Raw genomic sequence first — 19512 nt, 5'->3', positions numbered from 1 at the left:
TACTGAAAAACCAGAAGTTCTTGTGCACAACCAGTTGTTAAGCTTTTATTCTGAAAATCCTTCATCTCCGGTTAGCATTTAGCATGTGGCTAATATACCATTTACTATAGAGGTGAATTTAGTAGCGATATGACACGGAGTGTTGCACACCGAAACCTACTGATTTCAACACTACAACTATAGACGTCGAGATATTATTATTGCTGAATATTAAATGAAGGTACAGTTTATTTGAATACGTTTGTTTACAGACGTGGGTAGCATGAGACAACATTCGGAACTACCGGAAATGATACCAGCCGTGAGGTATTTTTGGAGTATTGATTACAGCGTTTAAAATGTATTAAATTAAAAGTCATGAAAGAGATAAGGAGGAGAAAAGGCGTGTTTAGTTATATATTTAATGTACAATGTCTGAATCCTCTGTAATGCGCAACAACGAACATTGGAGATGTGGAGGGCCGGCCCCCAGCAGCGCCAACCGGCCCACAGAGGATATTTAACAGCTGGAAAGGTGGAGCTCGCTCGCTTCCCTTCGCTCACCGGAGCCAGAACACAGCTTTCTGACTGAACCATCTTCTGCTTGTAACATTACCACGCTTTTTATTAATTAAAGTATACATTTGAACCTTCTCAGAGACTCAATTAGTCTCCTTTTTAAAGCTTCTCTCCTGGACGCGAGGATAACAAACACAGTTATCAGACTTAATGTATCGATACCCGCGGCTGAAATATCGATACTTTCTCGGAAAACTAAATATCGATATATATCGCAGGATCGATTAAATTGCACAGCCCTAATATTGCTATACTATTTCAGACTCAGTATTTACATTCAAAGAAAATCAGTAATATCTTTAAAAAGTACAGGTCCTTTTATACCAGCTGTGCACCGTTATGGTGTAAATATAACCTATCTATGAATTAGATCAAATGTAAAAGTCAGCCGAATTAGTGTTGATACTGCAAGGAGACGTATTGTGTGAAGAGAAATTGAAGATGTTGTTTAATTGTTGATATATTTATGATCCACGTCAAGTATTCAGTTTCGGCGGCATTTCTTCAGTTTTTACAAAGGTCTTCTCATCAGGGCTCTATAAATAAAGAACTACGGCAGATCTGTAATATGTAATGCATCGGAACGGCCGTTATGTGTTGACTTTCAAAGAGAAAACCTTTTTATATCTGCTCTCTACGGTGGCCCTGAGAGGCCAGGGTGCTGCAAATAAAAGAACGCTGCAAATAAAAAGAAACAGAAACGCCGCGCAAATAAAAACGCCGCGATGCAAGCTTGAACCGTTTTAAATCTAGACTACACACACACACACACACACACACACACACCACACACACACACACACACACACACACACACACACAGTATTCTTGCGTGTTTAACTGCCTGAGGCTTGTCTTGCCCTTGTCAGTGGGAATGTCGTGATTATAAGACACACTTGCAATCCATGTTGGGATATTCCTTGTATTAAGCCAGTGTTGAAAGTAGTACTGATTAGTCTTTCCAAATGTTAGTGTTATTTAAAAACTAGTGCAGTGCCCGTTCGGGGCATGGCCGTTCAGAGCTTGTGCCCGTACTAAGCGGACCGATTGTTTGGCTCCCATAATCGCTGCTCGCGTACCCGATCGGAGCGCGTAGATTCGTCAAAAAATAAAGGTTTAGGGAAAATTAATCCCAAAAAATTCTAAATGAAGGATGCACATCATCGTGCAATCCGCAAGCCATATCCGAAAGCTTAGGTCGATCTGACAAACAGTCAGAGAGATATGCGAGCCACACACACCACACAACACACACACACACCACACACACACACACACACACACAACACACACACACACACACACACACACACGTCTTGATTTATAGATAGATAGATGTTCATGCAATTGAAGCGCAAAGCAAACTAATGATACTTTATTTGTTTTGTTGCAGGTCATAATGTATTGTCCTTTTTGTGGACAGCAGCAGCAGGCTTCTAAATCAGCCTTTTGCTGTTCATGTGGCAAGGACATCAAATTCCTGTGTGATGTTGATAAAACAGGCACAGTTTTTTTATTTTTTGAATTAGGCTTAGGAAATGTACACTATATTATGAGTATGGGTGAGAACACTGTATGTCTCTCTGTTCTTTGTCATTGACGATTGATTGGACTCTTATTTCAAGCAGAGGCTACAGGAAAAAACACACTGGAGTTATTTCGGACATTCCGGAGTGTAAAAGAGGAGGAGAGACGAGCAGGTTTTAAGAAAAAAAAAACACCATCAAAAGACAACCTGAAGGTTGTGAAGGTACATTTTTTTTGCTGAGATATACTAATAATTTGCCGACAGTCCATTCTGTCATGTATTTATAGTGTCACTGAACTAGTTGAACATTCGCCTATTTCATTGTTTCTCTGTAGATTTCAGTAGGCCTTATGAGGCTGAAAGATGGTGTACTGAAGACTGTAAGAGGAACAGTACTTCCCCTTTTGATACGACCAGAGTCGGATGCGGACGAATTGCAGAGAGCTGCTGAGCAAAAAATGAAGACCTTCGACAGAAATGTACATGGCGGTCCCTACGTACTGCTCTACCCTGACGGTACAAAGATAACCAATATACCAGGAACAGAAGTACCCTTCACTCTAAACAAGTACAAAGAGGTAGTGGGGAAGGCCTACCAACGTATCACACTGTACATTTGTACAGCTGAAGATTTCTTTACATCTTGTAAGTAATTGTGAAATGAATTGCCAACCAAGAAGAGCTTTTTTAATGTATTTGTTTGTCAAGGAAAGCACTCTGTTGTTCTGAGTAGTCTAAAATCCTCTTATACCTGTTCTTGTATTTCACAGCTCAGGAAACCAGCTCTGAATCCAACTCATCGGATTCAGAGGTGATCATCATGAGTCCAACTTCTGCAGAATTCAATGCAGCTGATACATTAGTGAGTACTACATTTGTTGTATCTTAGATCGCTTATATTGTAAATTCTATCTGGAAGTGAAAATGTTTCTAGATTTCACATAGACGGCATATTTTTACGAAAACATGTCCCAAAATAGCATTTTTAAATTGCGGTAATTGTTGCAGCGTCCTGGCCTACACATATTTTACAAACTTAAGAAAACAACGTGCAGATCGCTGCAAAATCACACCATAATAATTTGTATGTTTTTCACTGAAAGTGATAATGTAAGAAGGATCATTGCCCCTCTCGCAAATCACATACACTATCAGTCAGAATAATATAATTCAATATTTATGTTCAAATGTGTTAAGCTCTAGTTCTGTCAAATTTGAAGTGTCACACTGATATATTGTTTTTTACTTCCAGATATGGGAACCTGCAGATGGAGAGTCAGGCACTGATTCAGCAGCTCCGGTAATTGTGGCTCTTAAACATTGTCTATTGTTCACATTTAGCCTTGTCTGAAAATATTGTCACTCAATTAATGTCTTAAACTACATGAAATAATGTGTCACACTGACCCAGAGATCCACGTTTGTGTACATTAGAATAGTCTTTTCTTTCTAAATCAGCCCTCTGACAGCCATGATTTAAAATACTTCAACTTACCTGTCCTATCCCTGTTATGGTTTGTGATTCAGGTCTTATTTTCTGACTCACAAGAGGGCCCAGGAACATCAGGAGGTGTGCTGGAAACTGCGTGCTATAGGTATTATACTTTCCTTTCTACAATTCAAGTATGTTTTATATGAAAACATCAACAATGTAAACTTGTGTATGTCAATTTCTCAGCAAATATACTCAGCTGTATGCGCCTATTGTGATAGAGGATAAGGATGACTCAGACAGTGTTGAGTGCAGTCATGACATTCCAGAGGATACAAAGTAAGAGAAAAGTTACCCTTACTTCAACTGGTTGTTATTTTTCCTGATCAAAAATGTGTGCTATGGTGTACCATTTAACATGGTCATAATGTATCTGATGACAGGGTGGACCAGCAATCACTTTCTGAGATAACTGCAAACCTGGCCCTAGAGATTGACCATCGAGCTGTCAGCAGATTTAACATCTGTCGCTCGAACATCTGGGATGGAGCAGTCAGAGGATTCAAAAGGGCAACATTCTCAGAAAAGAAAGACATCCTGGTGAAATTCTCTGACGATGAAGGGAGGTTTGAGGAAGGTCTCGATACAGGTGGCCCCAAGAGAGAATTCCTCTCCCTTCTCATGAAAGAGCTGAACAAACGGCCCATATTTGATGGACCTGTGGAGAGCCGCTACCTGGTCTACAATTCAACAGGTTCTGTTTTGTGTATAATGTTTTAAAAGAACCCATATGGACAGCTATCAGAGAGGATGAGTATTATTTAGCAGGGAAGATGATTGCGGTGTCCATTGTGCATGGTGGACCTGGTCCTAATTTTCTGTCAGAGGATCTGGTCAGCTACATCTCAGGGCAGAGCAGTTTCAAGGCATCTGTTGGAGACATTACAGATGAGGAGATAGGGAGAGTCCTACAAGAGGTATGAGAAGGGTGTGACATTCTAGAATAGGTAAAGAGAGAGTTTTGTCCACTTAAACCATTCTTTCAAGATATACTTCTGGCATTACCATTTTTTATAATTACGTGTCATATTTTGAAATGTATGGGACTCTGTTATCTCTTCTTTTAGATTCAGAATTCACCCTCAGTGGAGATCCTTCAGGACTTAATGATACGGAACAGTGCCATGTTGCAGACTGCTGGGTGCTTCAGACATGTCAGGTCATGTGAAGAAAAAAAAACGATTGTAGAGGATTACCTGAAGTGGTACATAATCCACAGGAACAACACTGCAATCGAAAGGTAGGTTTTTGTATTTCATTGTTATTGCTAAAATAATTATGAAAAACGTGTTGCTGTTGTCCCAGTTTCTTGCTTACTTACTTCTACATGATGCACATGTATCTTTGCATGCATCTTTTAATTGTATTTTAGATTCAAGGCTGGACTTGAAAGTTTGCAGTTTCTGACAGCTCTGCAGCAGCATCCGACGGTCCTGACCCCTGCTCTCTGTCATGCCGATGTGAAGCTGTCTGCTGCAGAGATGGAAAATCTGTTCCAGCCTGAATTTAGTCAACAGGGAAGCAACAGAAGGGCTCAGGAAGAGAACGCTATGAGTTACTGGGCAGACTATCTTCTCGATTGTGAAGGTTAGTCAATTTGCTCTTGTCTGATTTGTATACACACAGATTATAAAAAGTTCCGGTGTTGATGTAGATAGTATTTACTGTCAATTGATTCCAATGTTCTCTACTTTTTAGAAAATGACAGCTCAGTGACCTTGGAGGAGGTGTTAATGTTCGCTACAGGTGTGCCATGTGTGCCTCCTGCTGGTATGAGTCCTCTGCCACGCCTTCAGTTCCTATGTTCTACAACGTCAACATTCCCAATGGCAAATACCTGTGCCAACATTTTAAAGCTTCCTCTTTTGGACACTTATGGTGCCTTCAAAGCCAACATGAACTTTGGCATTAATAATTCCCCCGGCTTTGGGTGCATTTAAACAATTAAATAACTTGTGTTAAAGTTAATGTTGCCACACACAGTACACAGTCCATTGTTTTAATGTTGCGGTCTGTCAGACTAAAATGTTGTGACGTAAGAGAGATGTGAGTATTTTTCATGGCAGATTTGTCCTATTTCATATCTAACATGTGAACAACACCACACATTTGTATTGTATTGTTATTGTATTCTCGTTAGGTAGGTAAGGTAGACCGTGGTTAAATCAAGAGTTCAGAACATGTGTTAAGATGTTTTACAAATATTTACATAAACAGTAAATAAAGACTGCAAAAGGCACCTTGTCGTGCAAATGTGCCAATTTTGTTTTGGCCATGTTATCATGTTTTTACATGGACTTTGTGAAAGAGTAAAGCTGAATGACTCTTCATTAAATGGTTTAAAAGTGTTTCATTTTAACGTAAGGACTTGTTTTTCTACGTATAGCATATATGTTACACACTCGCTACAAAGATGACACGGCTGTAGCTGGTTCACAAGATTTTATTCTCAGACCCACTGTGAAAACAGAAATAACAGTAGCATATGTGACTGATGCAATGAATGTTATTGTTGATTCATCAACTTGTACACACAAAAAGTTCTGGGGGTCTGGTGGGGCAATGTGTTCTACACTCCAGACATGTTTTTCATGGAAATGTAATTCTGAACAGCAGCTGTCCAGTTCCCTGGTGGAGCCAACCCACTCCTTCTTTGCAAGTCCACAAAATGTATCTCCAGATTCTCATCACCACACAAATTGTACTGAGATGATGCTTGCATGATGCCATCAAAGTGGTGTAGGGCTTCCCAGGACACTGGAAATCCACACTCCCTTCCGCCAAACCTAAGACCAGTCATACATTGAAACATAATGAGTCAAGTGATTACAAATGGTTCATTTAACCCCCCAAACATGCTAGATAAGCATTATAACTAAGACTCCATTGAGTCAGTTCTTCGTTAATTAATTCCTAAACAAAGAGCTTTGACTTGAGAAGTTAATGTCAGGTTGACAGCAGCTCTTTCAGTCACATATGGTCATTCTACTCACTTTCTAACACAAGGTACTTTTTGGAATTGAGTAAGATAAATCGACAGAATAGCTTTGGACATTTTGTGATTTAGGTTTTGTGTTGGAATCCATTTTTAGTCGTTTAAGACTTGAAATCATTTTTAAATAATGAGTTTTCAGACTAAATGAATCACGTTATTTATCAAGTGACAAACTTGTCATATTGGGCTGATACACCAGATGATATGAAGTCAGATATATTTTAAAGTAATATTACCAAACAATTTCAATACAAACCTGTGAGGCAGGTGGTACATGGCATCAGGTTTGCCTGATGGACACTGAGACAGGCGAACAGGCCGGATGGTGTGGTGGTTCCACAGCTGTCTGTACTCATCGAGGTCTTTTTGTATGATGCCCAAAAACACATATCGCAGCAGACACTTGTGCTCATGGCTCCCATTGAAGAGGTGCCTCTCTCTAAGGTCACTGAAGAGCTCGATCCAGAACTGAGTCCTAATGGTGGAATTCAAAACTTTTGTATTTCATGAAAAAAAAAAAAGACAACGTCAAGTAAAAAGTCACAATATTTCTAGAAATGTTGTACATTTCTTGGCGCGCTCCTAAATTATTTCATTTGGGAGCACATAAACTCCCTTGGGAAAATGTTAGTGTATAGCTCTAATGTAATTTCACAATTTTTTTTCAGCCAGAGTAGAGTTAAAGTATGGGGGCACCGCTGGACGATACACACACACACACACACACACACACACACACACACACACACACACACACACACACACACACACACACACACACACACACACACACACACACACACACACACACACACACACACACACACACACACACACACACACACACACACACACACACACACACACACACACACACACACACACACACACACACACACACACACACACACACACACACACACACACACACACACACACCACACACACACACACACACACACACACACACACACACACACACACACACACACACACACACACACACACACACACACACACACATTCTTGGACCTGACCTTAAAAGGCTATACCTTTGCTTTCTGAAGAAAGACCACCAACTCTCGATGCGCTGGTTTGCAGTTGAGGTACCATACATGTGACTGAGGGCTCCTGCAAAATCATCTGTGTGTTGAGATCGTAATGTGCAGTTAATGGCTGCCATAGTGCCATTTTCAGTTCCACAGTCAGTGCGAAGGCGGGCTGGAAGTAGTCCAAACTCCGATACACACTGCAGGTAATACTGCGCAATGATGCCCGGATCATTGTTAGTGCTGCCACTCCTGAGCCACATAACTTTCCTTGAAAAGCCGTCGATGCAGCCACTGATGGCAATACCAAAGGGTTTAAGTTTATCATATCCATCAGCGTGCCACACTTGGTTTGGTCCTGCTGTGACGTATCCTCTTCGGACAAACCTTCGCCTGGTACGAAGTTGAACACCAGATGGATCCAGTCTGGAAATCATCTGTCTAACATCCTCCCTTTTTACTGTCAGGTGATACTTTTGTTGCAATGTCTGCCACATAGCTCTGTAACCCAACAGCCGACCCGAGCCTCTCAGTTCATGTGCAACAGTTTGGTGTACAGTGCCAATGGGAGTGTAGTCTGTCCTTCTTGTTAAGCCAGCATTCTGTAGCCTCCTCTTTAAGGTCCTCAGACTAAGAAAAATGTTGTGTTTTTTTTCTAGAAAATCAAGTATCACTTCATAAGCGTGTCCCTCCGTGAAGTACTTGTGGATGAGGCCTGCCTCGATTCCTTCATTAGATTCTGTGACTGAAGGGAAAAGACAAGTGTCATTAGGAATGAAACTTAATAACAAAAAACCTATTAAGAAAAAAATGAAAATGTATCAGTAATGAGGAAAATACATGAACTGTTTGATGCATAAGTGTATGTTTTCAGTATGTTCAATGCGTGAACAATTCCAGACATGAGGAGCAACAAATAAGAGAAATAAACAGGCAAAGGACAAAATATTGGGATACTTACATAATTGCTAAGGATAAAAATACATATCAATCTAGAGGTAGCGAACAAAAAGGTACCCTTTTAATGCCTGTATTTGTACATAAACGCATCAGAAGGCTCAACCCTCAGCACATGAAGGAGCACATAATTGGTCAACTTTGGTATTTCACCTGATTTTTTTTACTTGTTGGCATTTTTTTTAATCAGTAGTTCTGAATCATGTTGAAATTGCCATGACTGACAATAATATGTGTATAGCATATATTAAAATGGCAACAAATCATATACAAATAAGACATTATCACTGTACTGGTGACATTCTTGACTTTTAAGGAGGAGCTTACCATCTTCGAGAAAGGGAGCCAAACATTCAATGTTGCTGCCACAGGAGCCGCAAAACCTCCCAAAACACCCACCAGTCCCACAATATGGACAATACATTGCCTGTGGAAAAGGAGCAATGTGAATGTTATTCATTTGCAATGAAGTAACAGCTACTTGGTAAGCTATTGCAGCAGGTAATGTTACCTGCAAACAGCTGACACTAATTTAACAGCAGATATCAGCTACAATCACTTAATATCTGAACCATGCATCCATCTACAATGTCAAAATACATTAAAAAAGAAAGATTTAAAGCCAGCCAAAGGAAGCACGTCTTGGATAGGATAGAGACCCTTCTCTATCTCTACGCAGGATAAGAGACCCTCATTTATCTCTAGACAGGCACATTTAGATGACTACAGGATGTTAGTGAAGATCTATACTTGTAAGTATTCAATATAGGGCTGGGCAACGATTAAAAGTTGTAATCGTGTATCCTGCGATTAACGAGCTAATAACGCGTTAATTTGCCAAGCTCTAATTCAGTAAAAGTTGTTCATTCAGAGCATGTTGAGGAGAGGACCCGAGCTCGTCTGTTGAATAAAGGCATATTCAACTTACTTTGTGTGTCTTAGTCCCGTTCGGCTCAGATCCGTTTGGTTAGAAAACAGCTAACGTTAGCAGATAAAAGTAGCTATGTTCTACTCACATTATACACTACACACATAATCTGCTCCCACACACAAAATAACGTCATTTAAAGTCATAAATACGGCAGCGACAGATATTATCTACATCCTGTGTAACTTTAACATTATAAACTTACCCATGAGATGTTTCCTGGAGATCCCCCAGCCTTCTTCTTCTCTCGCATAAAAAACCGCATGTGCATCAGCAATAATAGTCCCCGGTAATTCACTTCCGTTGTGGCTTTTTTATTTGCATCGCGGCGTTTTTATTTGCGCGGCGTTTCTGTTTGCGCGGCGTTTCTGTTTCTTTTTATTTGCAGCGTTTTTTTTATTTGCAGCGTTCTTTTATTTGCAGCACCCTGGCCTCTCAGGGCCACCATATAAATTAGCATGTTTAACGTCAGAGCAACGTTTTTGACAAACAAGCATTTGATATTTAATTGCAATGCTTTAAATGCTTTTGTCTGCTAAAAGAAACAATATAGACTATGTTTTTCCGTGATTCATATAGACTTCTTGTACTGTTTTATTTGAATTTTTGTATTTTATTATATATGTTGCATCGTTGGAGGAGCTCGGGTCATAAGATTTGCATTGCCATTTCTACACTGCTTATGTGCATATGACAATAAAACCTTTGAATTGAATTGAATTTGATTAAGGCAGACATGGTAACAAACTACATTTGAGGAAATATTTCGGGTTCATTGTTTTTAGCTGAAGGTTGACACTGATATTCCAGAGGAAATGCGAGGTGAGAACATGCAACAGTCTGAAAGCGAGCAGTGACAGCCCGAATGATGAAAGGAGATCCACAGAGAGAGATCAGCAGCTGAGAGCAAACAGACCATTTATTCACATGCAGAAAGAGTTCAGCAGAACACCACGCTCTGTAGTGTTAGTGCTCAATTGGTTTTTGGTTTATCATGGAAAAACATCATAATCTCACGGCAACAGATCCATGATTGTAAAACCTTCACTGTCTAACATGCCCTGTTACTGTAGACTCTGTCATTCCTTCTGAACACTTTTAAATTCTCCCAAATAACCTGATCCTCACCTGCCAGCAAACGTGCTCCATATTCTTCTTAATGAGCCACAAACTGTAGTCCCCTGCCAGATCATTAATATTATGCAGCATTGGCTGTAGTGTGTTGCATTCACCCTGTTTGCACGCCTACTCTTGCTTATTGCCTCCCTGCATTTCTGCAAATATGTCAGCATAAGAATGTCACAATTATTACAAGATATTAAAGAGCTCATGGGTATTCCTAGATTTGTGTCAAAATAATTGCATGGTCCTCTATTTATTTCGAAAGGCCTTAGAAAGAACATGATTTTCAGCAATGCAGAAGTCTGGTGGCGCAGTGATTACCTTAAAATATGTCAAGGCCTAACTTCAATTATAAGAGTCTAATCAAAGGTAAAGACCATTATGCGTTTAAAAAGACATTATATAACACATTGACTGATGTTGGCAAGTTATATTGAAGAAAACCAAGACTCAATAATGAGAAGAACATCAGTTTTGATAGTTGATCTTGTTTGCGTTTTACACAATGGTTTCCAGACTGCAGAGGGCCATTTTGGTACAAATGTTGTAAGAGCTGTTTGGCTGCAGAGCTTTAATTCCAGCATGCAGATACTTGTGTTGCATTGATTTGTGTGATATCCTGCACCTCGGCCACTGGGGTTTTGTTTTTTGTGAGATGGTTGGCTCATTATCTCTCTCCAAAATGGGTCATCCTGTTTTGTAACGATCACATCCAATTGCAAGGTTCTTATATTCATATGTGAATGCACATCAAATTAATCAACACATATTGAAGAGTTTAACTATGTGCAAAAACTCAAAGACTCACCATGATTGCAGTGTCAGTACAGCACCTCCAGACTTTAATGCTCCTGATACAAAATCATTTTGCTTTGAAAATAGTTTTAGCTCGGCAAGAAAATATTAAACATTGCTTGAAATCTATCAGATCAAGAGAATGACTTATGAATAAATTGAGTATCCAGTCATGATTGTCACGGTTTTAGTTTTGTCTGTCTTATCATGGTTTTATTTTGCAATTCTGTTCTTCCTGTGTCTTGTCTTCCTTCCTGTGTTTTCCCTCCTGTGTCTGATTGCCTCATTGTGTTCACCTGTTGCCCTTGTGTTTCTGCCTCCCCTGCCCAGCTGTGTCTTGTCCTGTGATTACCCTTCTGTGTATTTAGTCTTGTCTTCCCCCAGTGCTCCATGTTTGTCCCTGAAGTTGGTTTTCCTGGATTCCTTACTCGTGCTTTGGTAATGTTAAGTTTGTTCCTTGTTTTCTTTTGTCATCGGCTTTTTGTGAAATAGAGCTCGCTTTTTGTTACCCTTTGAAACCTGCTTCTCCCTTTTTTAAACTGCATTTGGGTCCTACCTTTTCCCGAATCATGACAATGATGCTACCGCACTCTTCCCCGGTGGCCTGATTATCCATGGGTAAAACTGATCTGAGTAAACACTCAAACTAAATCTGCCAGCTGCTGTTTTTGGGAACTAACAACACATGTCATCTCCAAACATGATTCCATACAAACAAGATTTATTAATAGGACCATTGACAGAAGAACTTTTTGTATCCGATTAGACTTGAACACAAATCACCAACAGATGGCAGCTGGCTCTAGGAGGAGCTGCTGCAAGGCCTCTGAGCTTCTTCAGCCTGAGAGGAACTATAATTGGCCATGCTCCTCCACTGTGCTAAGGTAATATATTTGATTTGTCAGATAACAAATTACTCCCTGCACAAGCTTTTAATCTAAACTGAATCTGTTCTTTTATCATTAATTTGATAAAAGTTTTTTAGGGGGGGTGGCAGGTAACTGTTTTGACGAAAACAAACTCTGCTCACCATGTAAAGTTGTTTACAATAAGGTAACATAAATCACTTGACTTAAAGGAAGCCATGCGTTCTTGCTGGCTCAAATTACCTGGAATATCTTCTGACTGAGGGAGGAAATTTGTGCAAAAATGAGAAAACATGCAGATCCAAACCTCGGACATTGTTGCTGTAATGCAAAAATAAATGGTAACCAATCATTCACCACGAGTTCCAAGTCAATATGGGAAAAACCAAGTACAGGAAGAAGAAATAAGATGGGTCAAGAAAACTGAATGTGTTGTTGATTAAGACTTTTGGAGACAAAAATAGTTGGTTATCCATGTTTTAACTTGCAATCAGTGTGCGTTGGATGCTTTTCAGACTGCCAAGGACTTCCACGATAACTAAGCTGGACAGCCATAGTTTTTTGGAAAAGGGACTTGTCTTTTCAAATAGGCTTTAGCTAAGATAGAAGACTTAATTAGAAAACAGTGAGGATCACCTGTCATATAAAAGTGGTGATAGGATTTTAAAAGTGGAACAAAATTACATAAGGAAAGAAAATTGAAAGCTGACACCCACAATGCGCTGTGACGTTTATATAGCTCGGGTCAGGTTGTCTGATTTGAACACACAGCGAGGCTTCCTTGCTGTGACTTTGTAATGAAAGTCCTCACAGTTTGACATGCCACAGGGTGCTACAGCTTGTTATCTGTGTTTGTGGAAGACAGAGTTTCCACAAAGCCTGCATGTGAACCCAGGTGTACAGTTAGTTAATAAGCATGTGTTTACTTTGTTAAAACATGAACACTTGGGTGGATAATTAAATAGCACTCCCATTGAGTTGATACATTGTGTGAGGCAGATTCAATATATAATTCTTGTGGACAATATTTATTTCCAATTATTTTCACCAATCAGATACCTGTGGCAAATTGACCACAATAACCACATTCACATTCACTGGATGTAATATCCACGCGGTAACATGCTGAGAAATGGCCTGCTTTAAATTAGGTTTAACCATTATGTGTTGCATACAAAGATATGTCTACTTGGATGATGTTGTGAAGCATACCACATTATGATTTAACTGCAGGAATGTAATTGCTGCTGAGGAGTGCGCATACAGGATTTGAAACATTTAAATCGATTGGCATATTATGCTTCTAATTAGGAATTTTTTTTGTTTGCATATACCTTTGAGACAACTAGCAGAAGCTCTACCGCAGTGTGAAATTAAGCTCAAAGTCTCGGACACAAAGGATTCCTTTCAGCGAGGTCTCTCCATCTACTCCTATCCCCGCTGTGCCAGTACAAAGGGGAGCGGCACTGCTTGTTTAGAACACAATTTATTCTTATAAGCGTAATTACATTTAAGATGAAAGCGATGAAGAATGAACGGCAACAAACAATGAACTGCTATTCATATTGTCTGTAATTGTACAGTTTTTTTTACCATGCCTCTACAGCCCAGCTTCAAGACCTTAAGCCAAAGTAGCTGGTGATGGTTACTGATTAAAAATACAGGACACATTGTCGCTGCCCTTGAAGAGTTTAATCAAGCAGAGTTTTGACACAGCTGCTAATTAGGTTCACCTCATTAAGGTCCTAAAACACCAAGCAAACGGTTATGATTTAAAATGTAGAGACAGATCAGCGGAGTAGAGACACCAGGTAAAAAGCCCCGATGCGCCTGTAAATACACACAATCCCAAAATACACACATGTTGAGCAACTTACTAGCTACAGTAGCTTGAAAATGCATTATTCATACCATGATTTTACGAGTTTGAATTACCGATGGTGGTGAATGCTTTTATTGTGCAGTTACCAAGAAGCTTATCCTGTATTAATGTCATTTTTTTAAATTGACAATTACTTAATAATAATTCCTTACATTTATTATAGCGCTTTTTCAATGAATCAAAGTGCTTTACATTTACACACATTACACATATATCATACATGCAATGGTCAGATACTGTGGACAATACCCACAGGAGCAAGTTCAGGTAAAGTGTCTTGCCCAAGGACACACCGGCTTTACAGACGCAGCAGCGGCGGGTTTCACCCCTTGATCTGATGATCATTGCACAGCGCACTGCGCCACACCGTCCATCTTCACGCCTCGAGGTCAACGAGGCGCTTTTACAAGTACACATTGGTATTATACATGTACTGTGGACATTACCCACAGGAGCAAATCCGGGTGAAGTGTCTTGCCCAAGGACACAACGGCCTGACGCAGTGGCGGCAGGAGCAGGTTTCGAACTGGAGTTCCCCAGCACTCCCCCTTGATCAGCTACTTTTATTCCAATTACTTTTGACAAATAAAGCAAAATGTTAATTTGGTAGAATAAAAAAATACTAAATAACAGTTATTTTCAATTATTTATTTGTCAGAAAATTATAGAGCTGTCCAAACATTTTTATTTGTTACGTGTACTCATATTTATTCAAATGATTGTGTCCCAAACAATCTGTAGTGTCTGCATTATACTATTTATATGAATACCTGCTTTATAGTGTATTACATTTATATACTACTGCATGTAGTGTTTACACACACACACATACTGTTGATACTGTATAGCGTTTTTTTAACTAATTAATTTATTAAATATAATAATCCTGACTATAACGGGTATGAGGTTTTTTTCTGTCTTTTTATTTGTGCGCATTGGTGTCCCACATTTTCCGTTCCCTTTGCAAAATCTAGGATTTACAAAAATAGAAATTCTCAAACTCAATTTAATTAAGGATCTGTCAAAAACAATTCTAACAATACTTAGTCTGCTTTAATACTGATGTACAGCCCAATGCCTCAATTTATAATAGGCTCAAATAAGGGATTAGAGCATGGAGACAAAGACTGGCAGACACAGGCACCTATCTCATTTTACCCATGTTCTTATGATTCATTTCCAATTAGTCAGAGTGCCTGTTTATCCTCATATAACTTTCTCTTCATGGAATTAACTGAGATGAAGTTTCCAATTAAATATGTCTGAGGTTAAATCAATTTCTGGCAGTGAGTGAGACGGAATCAATACATTAATTTAACCAGGTGACAAAGACCACAGACATTTTCAAAACACATTCCCTTATCCAAACACACAATTCCTCTTTACAAAATTAGAAGTAGAAGAGAATAGGTTTCAAGCATGACCATGCTTCCTCCATTCAGGTGCAATAAAACACATGACTGTCTGGATGTGGCTGTGGGTCAACCCAGTCTCACGGCATTTCGTGTTCACCAACACGATTTTTAATCTATTGATTCGTGTTCACCAACACGATTTGCCCCTTTTTTTCGTGTTGCACAGCACGATTTTAAAAGCAATGTATTTCTACTGCCTGCAGCACATCTTTTTCTCCGGTCGGGTCGTGGGAGACCGGAAGCTGTGTGGTTCATAAAAACATGTTCTTACTCAATATCAAGCCACAATTATTGCTTTTATTTTAAATCGTATCATTTCGGACTTTTGTTGCCATCTGTAAGGAAAATAAATGGGGCTCAGACAATAAATGGGGCTCAGAGCCTCAGAATACGGAAATCTGTATTTTTAAATATTTTTTTCCTTCTAATTCGTTATTCTTTTCAAAATAACACACTGTTATTTACTCACCAATAACACACAATTATCCTTGCTTTTATTTATTGGTTTAATTCCATAATCTCTGGCTTTTTTGGCGTCCGTCAGGAACTGAATTTCAAAATAAAAATAACCGGAAACAGACGTAGGCCTATAAGGGACATTTCGAGCATCATTGCGATTGTCAATATTTCTGAGTTTAGGATGGCCGAAGACACTACACTACCCATAATCCCCAGCTATCGTTTAGGACTACAGTCCCCGTAAGGTTACGCAGAGCGTCAAACAGCTGTGTGAAATGGAACGAAACCACGCCAGACTATCCAAAACTGGAATCGAACGCCCCCCCAGAACTACACATGCTGGCTATTGTGTTTTGCAAAATGTTCTATGGGACGTCTCTACTGAACGTTTTCGTTTTTCCCACAATTAGAAGTTGCCAGTATTAAACACATTGGTGTTATCAAATGTAAAACATCCATCCATCCATCCATCTTCTCCCGCTTATCCGTGGTCGGGTCGCGGGGGTAGCAGTTCCAGCAGAGAGCCCCAAACTTTCTTTTCCCTGGCGACATCAACCAGCTCTGACTGGGGGATCCCAAGGTGCTCCCAGGCCAGCGAAGAGATATAATCCCTCCACCTGGTCGTAGGTCTACCCCTTGGTCTCTTCCCAGCTGGACGTGCCTGGAACACCTCCCTAGGGAGGCGCCCAGGTGGCATCCTAACTAGGTGCCCGAACCACCTCAACTGGCTTCTTTCGACGCGAAGGAGGAGCGGCTCAACTCTGAGTCCCTCCCTGATGACCGAACTTCTCACCTTATCTCTAAGGGAGACACCAGCCACCCGGCGGAGGAAACCCATCTCGGCCGCTTGTATCCGCGATCTCGTTCTTTCGGTCATGACCCACCCTTCATGACCATAGGCGAGGGTAGGAACGAAAATGGCCCGGTAGACAGAGAGCTTTGCCTTCCGGCTCAGCTCCCTTTTCGTCACAACGGTGCGGTAAAGCGACTGCAATACCGCTCCCGCTGCTCCGATTCTCCGGCCCATCTCACGCTCCATTGATCCCTCACTCGAGAACAAGACCCCGAGATACTTGAACTCCTTCACTTGGGGTAAGGACTCATTCCCTACTTGGAGTGGACAGTCCATCGGTTTCCTGCTGAGAACCATGGCCTCAGATTTGGAGGTGCTGATCCTCATCCCAGCCGCTTCACACTCGGTTGCGAACCGATCCAGTGAGTGCTGAAGGTCGCAGACCGATGAAGCCATCAGAACCACATCATCTGCAAAAAGCAGTGGTGCAATCCTTAGTCCACCGAACTGCAGACCCCCCCCCCCCCACGAATGTGGGGGGGGGGGGGTCATATTATTAATGATATGTAAAACATATCATTAATAAATGATATGTAAAACATATCATTAATAAATGGGTGAAAATCGCTTGTGTCCATAATGCGCAGCATTAATATATACCCACATGACAGCTCATTGTTACTTTGTAATTCTACTCCATGACAATTCAGAGGTTAACCTGGTATTTTTACTCCACTGCATTTATTTGAGTTACTTTGCAGATTCTGATTAATTATGTGAAATATAAACAACCCTTAAATCAGACTTTAGTTACACCTAAGTAAAATTCAGGTAAGGTGATTGTCAAGTGCCAACAATCAGGAGAGATATTTGATAGTTGGTGCTTGAGAAGACTAAACATGTATCTGCAATTGACATGAATGGAAACGAGTAATAAAGTATATTCATTACTCGTTATTCTCTACTAATAGTTAATTAAAGACTGTACAGTATATTATGGCTATTTTGCACATCCCTTTCAAGATTTTCAAAGGTTTATTGACATATCATATACACAACTACGGTGTAGTTATGCAATGAATGAAACACTTGGGTCACATGTTCCTCAACAGTGCATTACAAGACATCTATCAATATGTGTGTACCTCCACCATTAAACATATTCATATTCTGCACATTTCTTATTCTATCTACATACATAAGAGTATAATTCATCAGTTAAAATAAGTGCTTCAACATAGTTAACATTGCAGGAAAGCAATATATAAATCAATCAATCAATCAATGTTTATTTATATAGCCCAATATCACAAATGTTACATTTGTCTCAGTGGTCTTCACAGTGTGTACAGAATATCAGTATGACAATACGACACCCTCTGTCCTTAGACCCTCACATCGTACAAGGAAAAACTTCCGAAGAAAACCCAGTTTAAAGGGAAAAATGGGAGAAACCTCAGGGAGAGCAACAGAGGAGGGATCCCTCTCCCAGGACGGACAGACGTGCAATAGATGCCGTGTGTAAATTGAAAAGATAATACATTTGCAACATAGGTAGTCCAAATGTTTGGAAATGCATGTGTGTATAATAGGAAGATGAATCCATGAGGATATCCATCCAGGACCGATGATCCAGGACCGCAGCCACGACTCGCGATCCAGGGCTCGCGATCCAGGGCTCGCGATCCAGGACATAGGACCGCAGGATCATCCATGACTCAGGATCCCGGCGTATATAGACACCAAAAAGAAAGACATTTGGGGAAGCTGGGTTAATCGGAACATGAGAGTACACAGGTATAGACAGAGAGAAGGAAGAAGTAAGATGTCCCCCGACAAACTAAGCCTATATCAGCAAAACTAAGGGCTGAATCTAATCAGCCCTAACTATAAGCTTTATCAAAAAGGAAGGTCTTAAGCGCACTCTTCAAAATGGATAGGGTGTCTGCCGCCCGAACACAAACTGGAAGCTGATTCCACAAATGTGGAGCTTGATAAGAAAAGGCTCTGGCTCCCATTGTACTTTTAGAGATTCTAGGAACAACCAACAACCCTGCATTCTTGGAACGCAATGCCCTAGTAGGACAGTAGGGTATAATGAGTTATTTAAGGTAAGATGGCGCCTGCCCATTAAGGGCTTTGTAGGCGAGAAGAAGAATTTTAAATTCTATCCTGTGTTCTATAGGGAGCCAGTGTAAGGCAGCCAGAACAGGAGTAATGTGGTCCCTTTTCCTAACTCTGGTTAGTACACGAGCTGCAGCATTTTGAATCAGCTGAAGCGACTTGACTGACTTCTTGGTACTCCCTGATAATAAAGAGTTACAATAATCCAGCCTAGAAGTAACAAATGCATGGACTAGTTTCTCTGCATTGTATTGAGGCAAGATATGCCTGATTTTTGCAATGTTACGTAGATGGAAATAGGCGGTCGTTGAAATTGATTTTATGTGGGCATTAAAGGATAAATCCTGATCAAATATAACACCAAGATTCCTTACAGTCTCACTGGAGGCCAAATTAATGCCATCCATAGTTAGTATATCTTTAGATAATTTGTTTCGTAGATTCTTCGGGCCAAGTACAATAACTTCAGTTTTGGTCGTGTTTAACATCAAAAAGTTTAAGGTCATCCACGTTTTTAAGTCCTTAAGGCAGTCTTGAATTTTATTTAGA

At 40.1% G+C, this 19512-nt stretch overlaps 1 protein-coding gene across 1 annotated transcript; it reads left to right on the top strand.

Annotated features, from left to right (window-relative positions):
- Positions 1–2520: 2520 nt before the first annotated feature.
- LOC117442795 (uncharacterized) lies at positions 2521–5038 on the top strand. The gene is made up of 8 exons (XM_034078760.2): positions 2521–2731; positions 2857–2948; positions 3339–3386; positions 3614–3681; positions 3765–3857; positions 3962–4272; positions 4646–4818; positions 4951–5038. The coding sequence occupies exons 1-7, from the start codon at positions 2545–2547 to the stop codon at positions 4744–4746; spliced, it is 900 nt and encodes a 299-aa protein (XP_033934651.2). The 5' UTR covers positions 2521–2544; the 3' UTR covers positions 4747–4818; positions 4951–5038.
- The last annotated feature ends 14474 nt before the right edge of the window (positions 5039–19512 follow it).

Source organism: Pseudochaenichthys georgianus, unplaced genomic scaffold (assembly GCF_902827115.2).
Source record: "Pseudochaenichthys georgianus unplaced genomic scaffold, fPseGeo1.2 scaffold_476_arrow_ctg1, whole genome shotgun sequence".
Classification (NCBI taxonomy): Eukaryota; Metazoa; Chordata; class Actinopteri; order Perciformes; family Channichthyidae; genus Pseudochaenichthys; species Pseudochaenichthys georgianus.
This window is presented reverse-complemented; position numbering and strand designations above follow the sequence as displayed.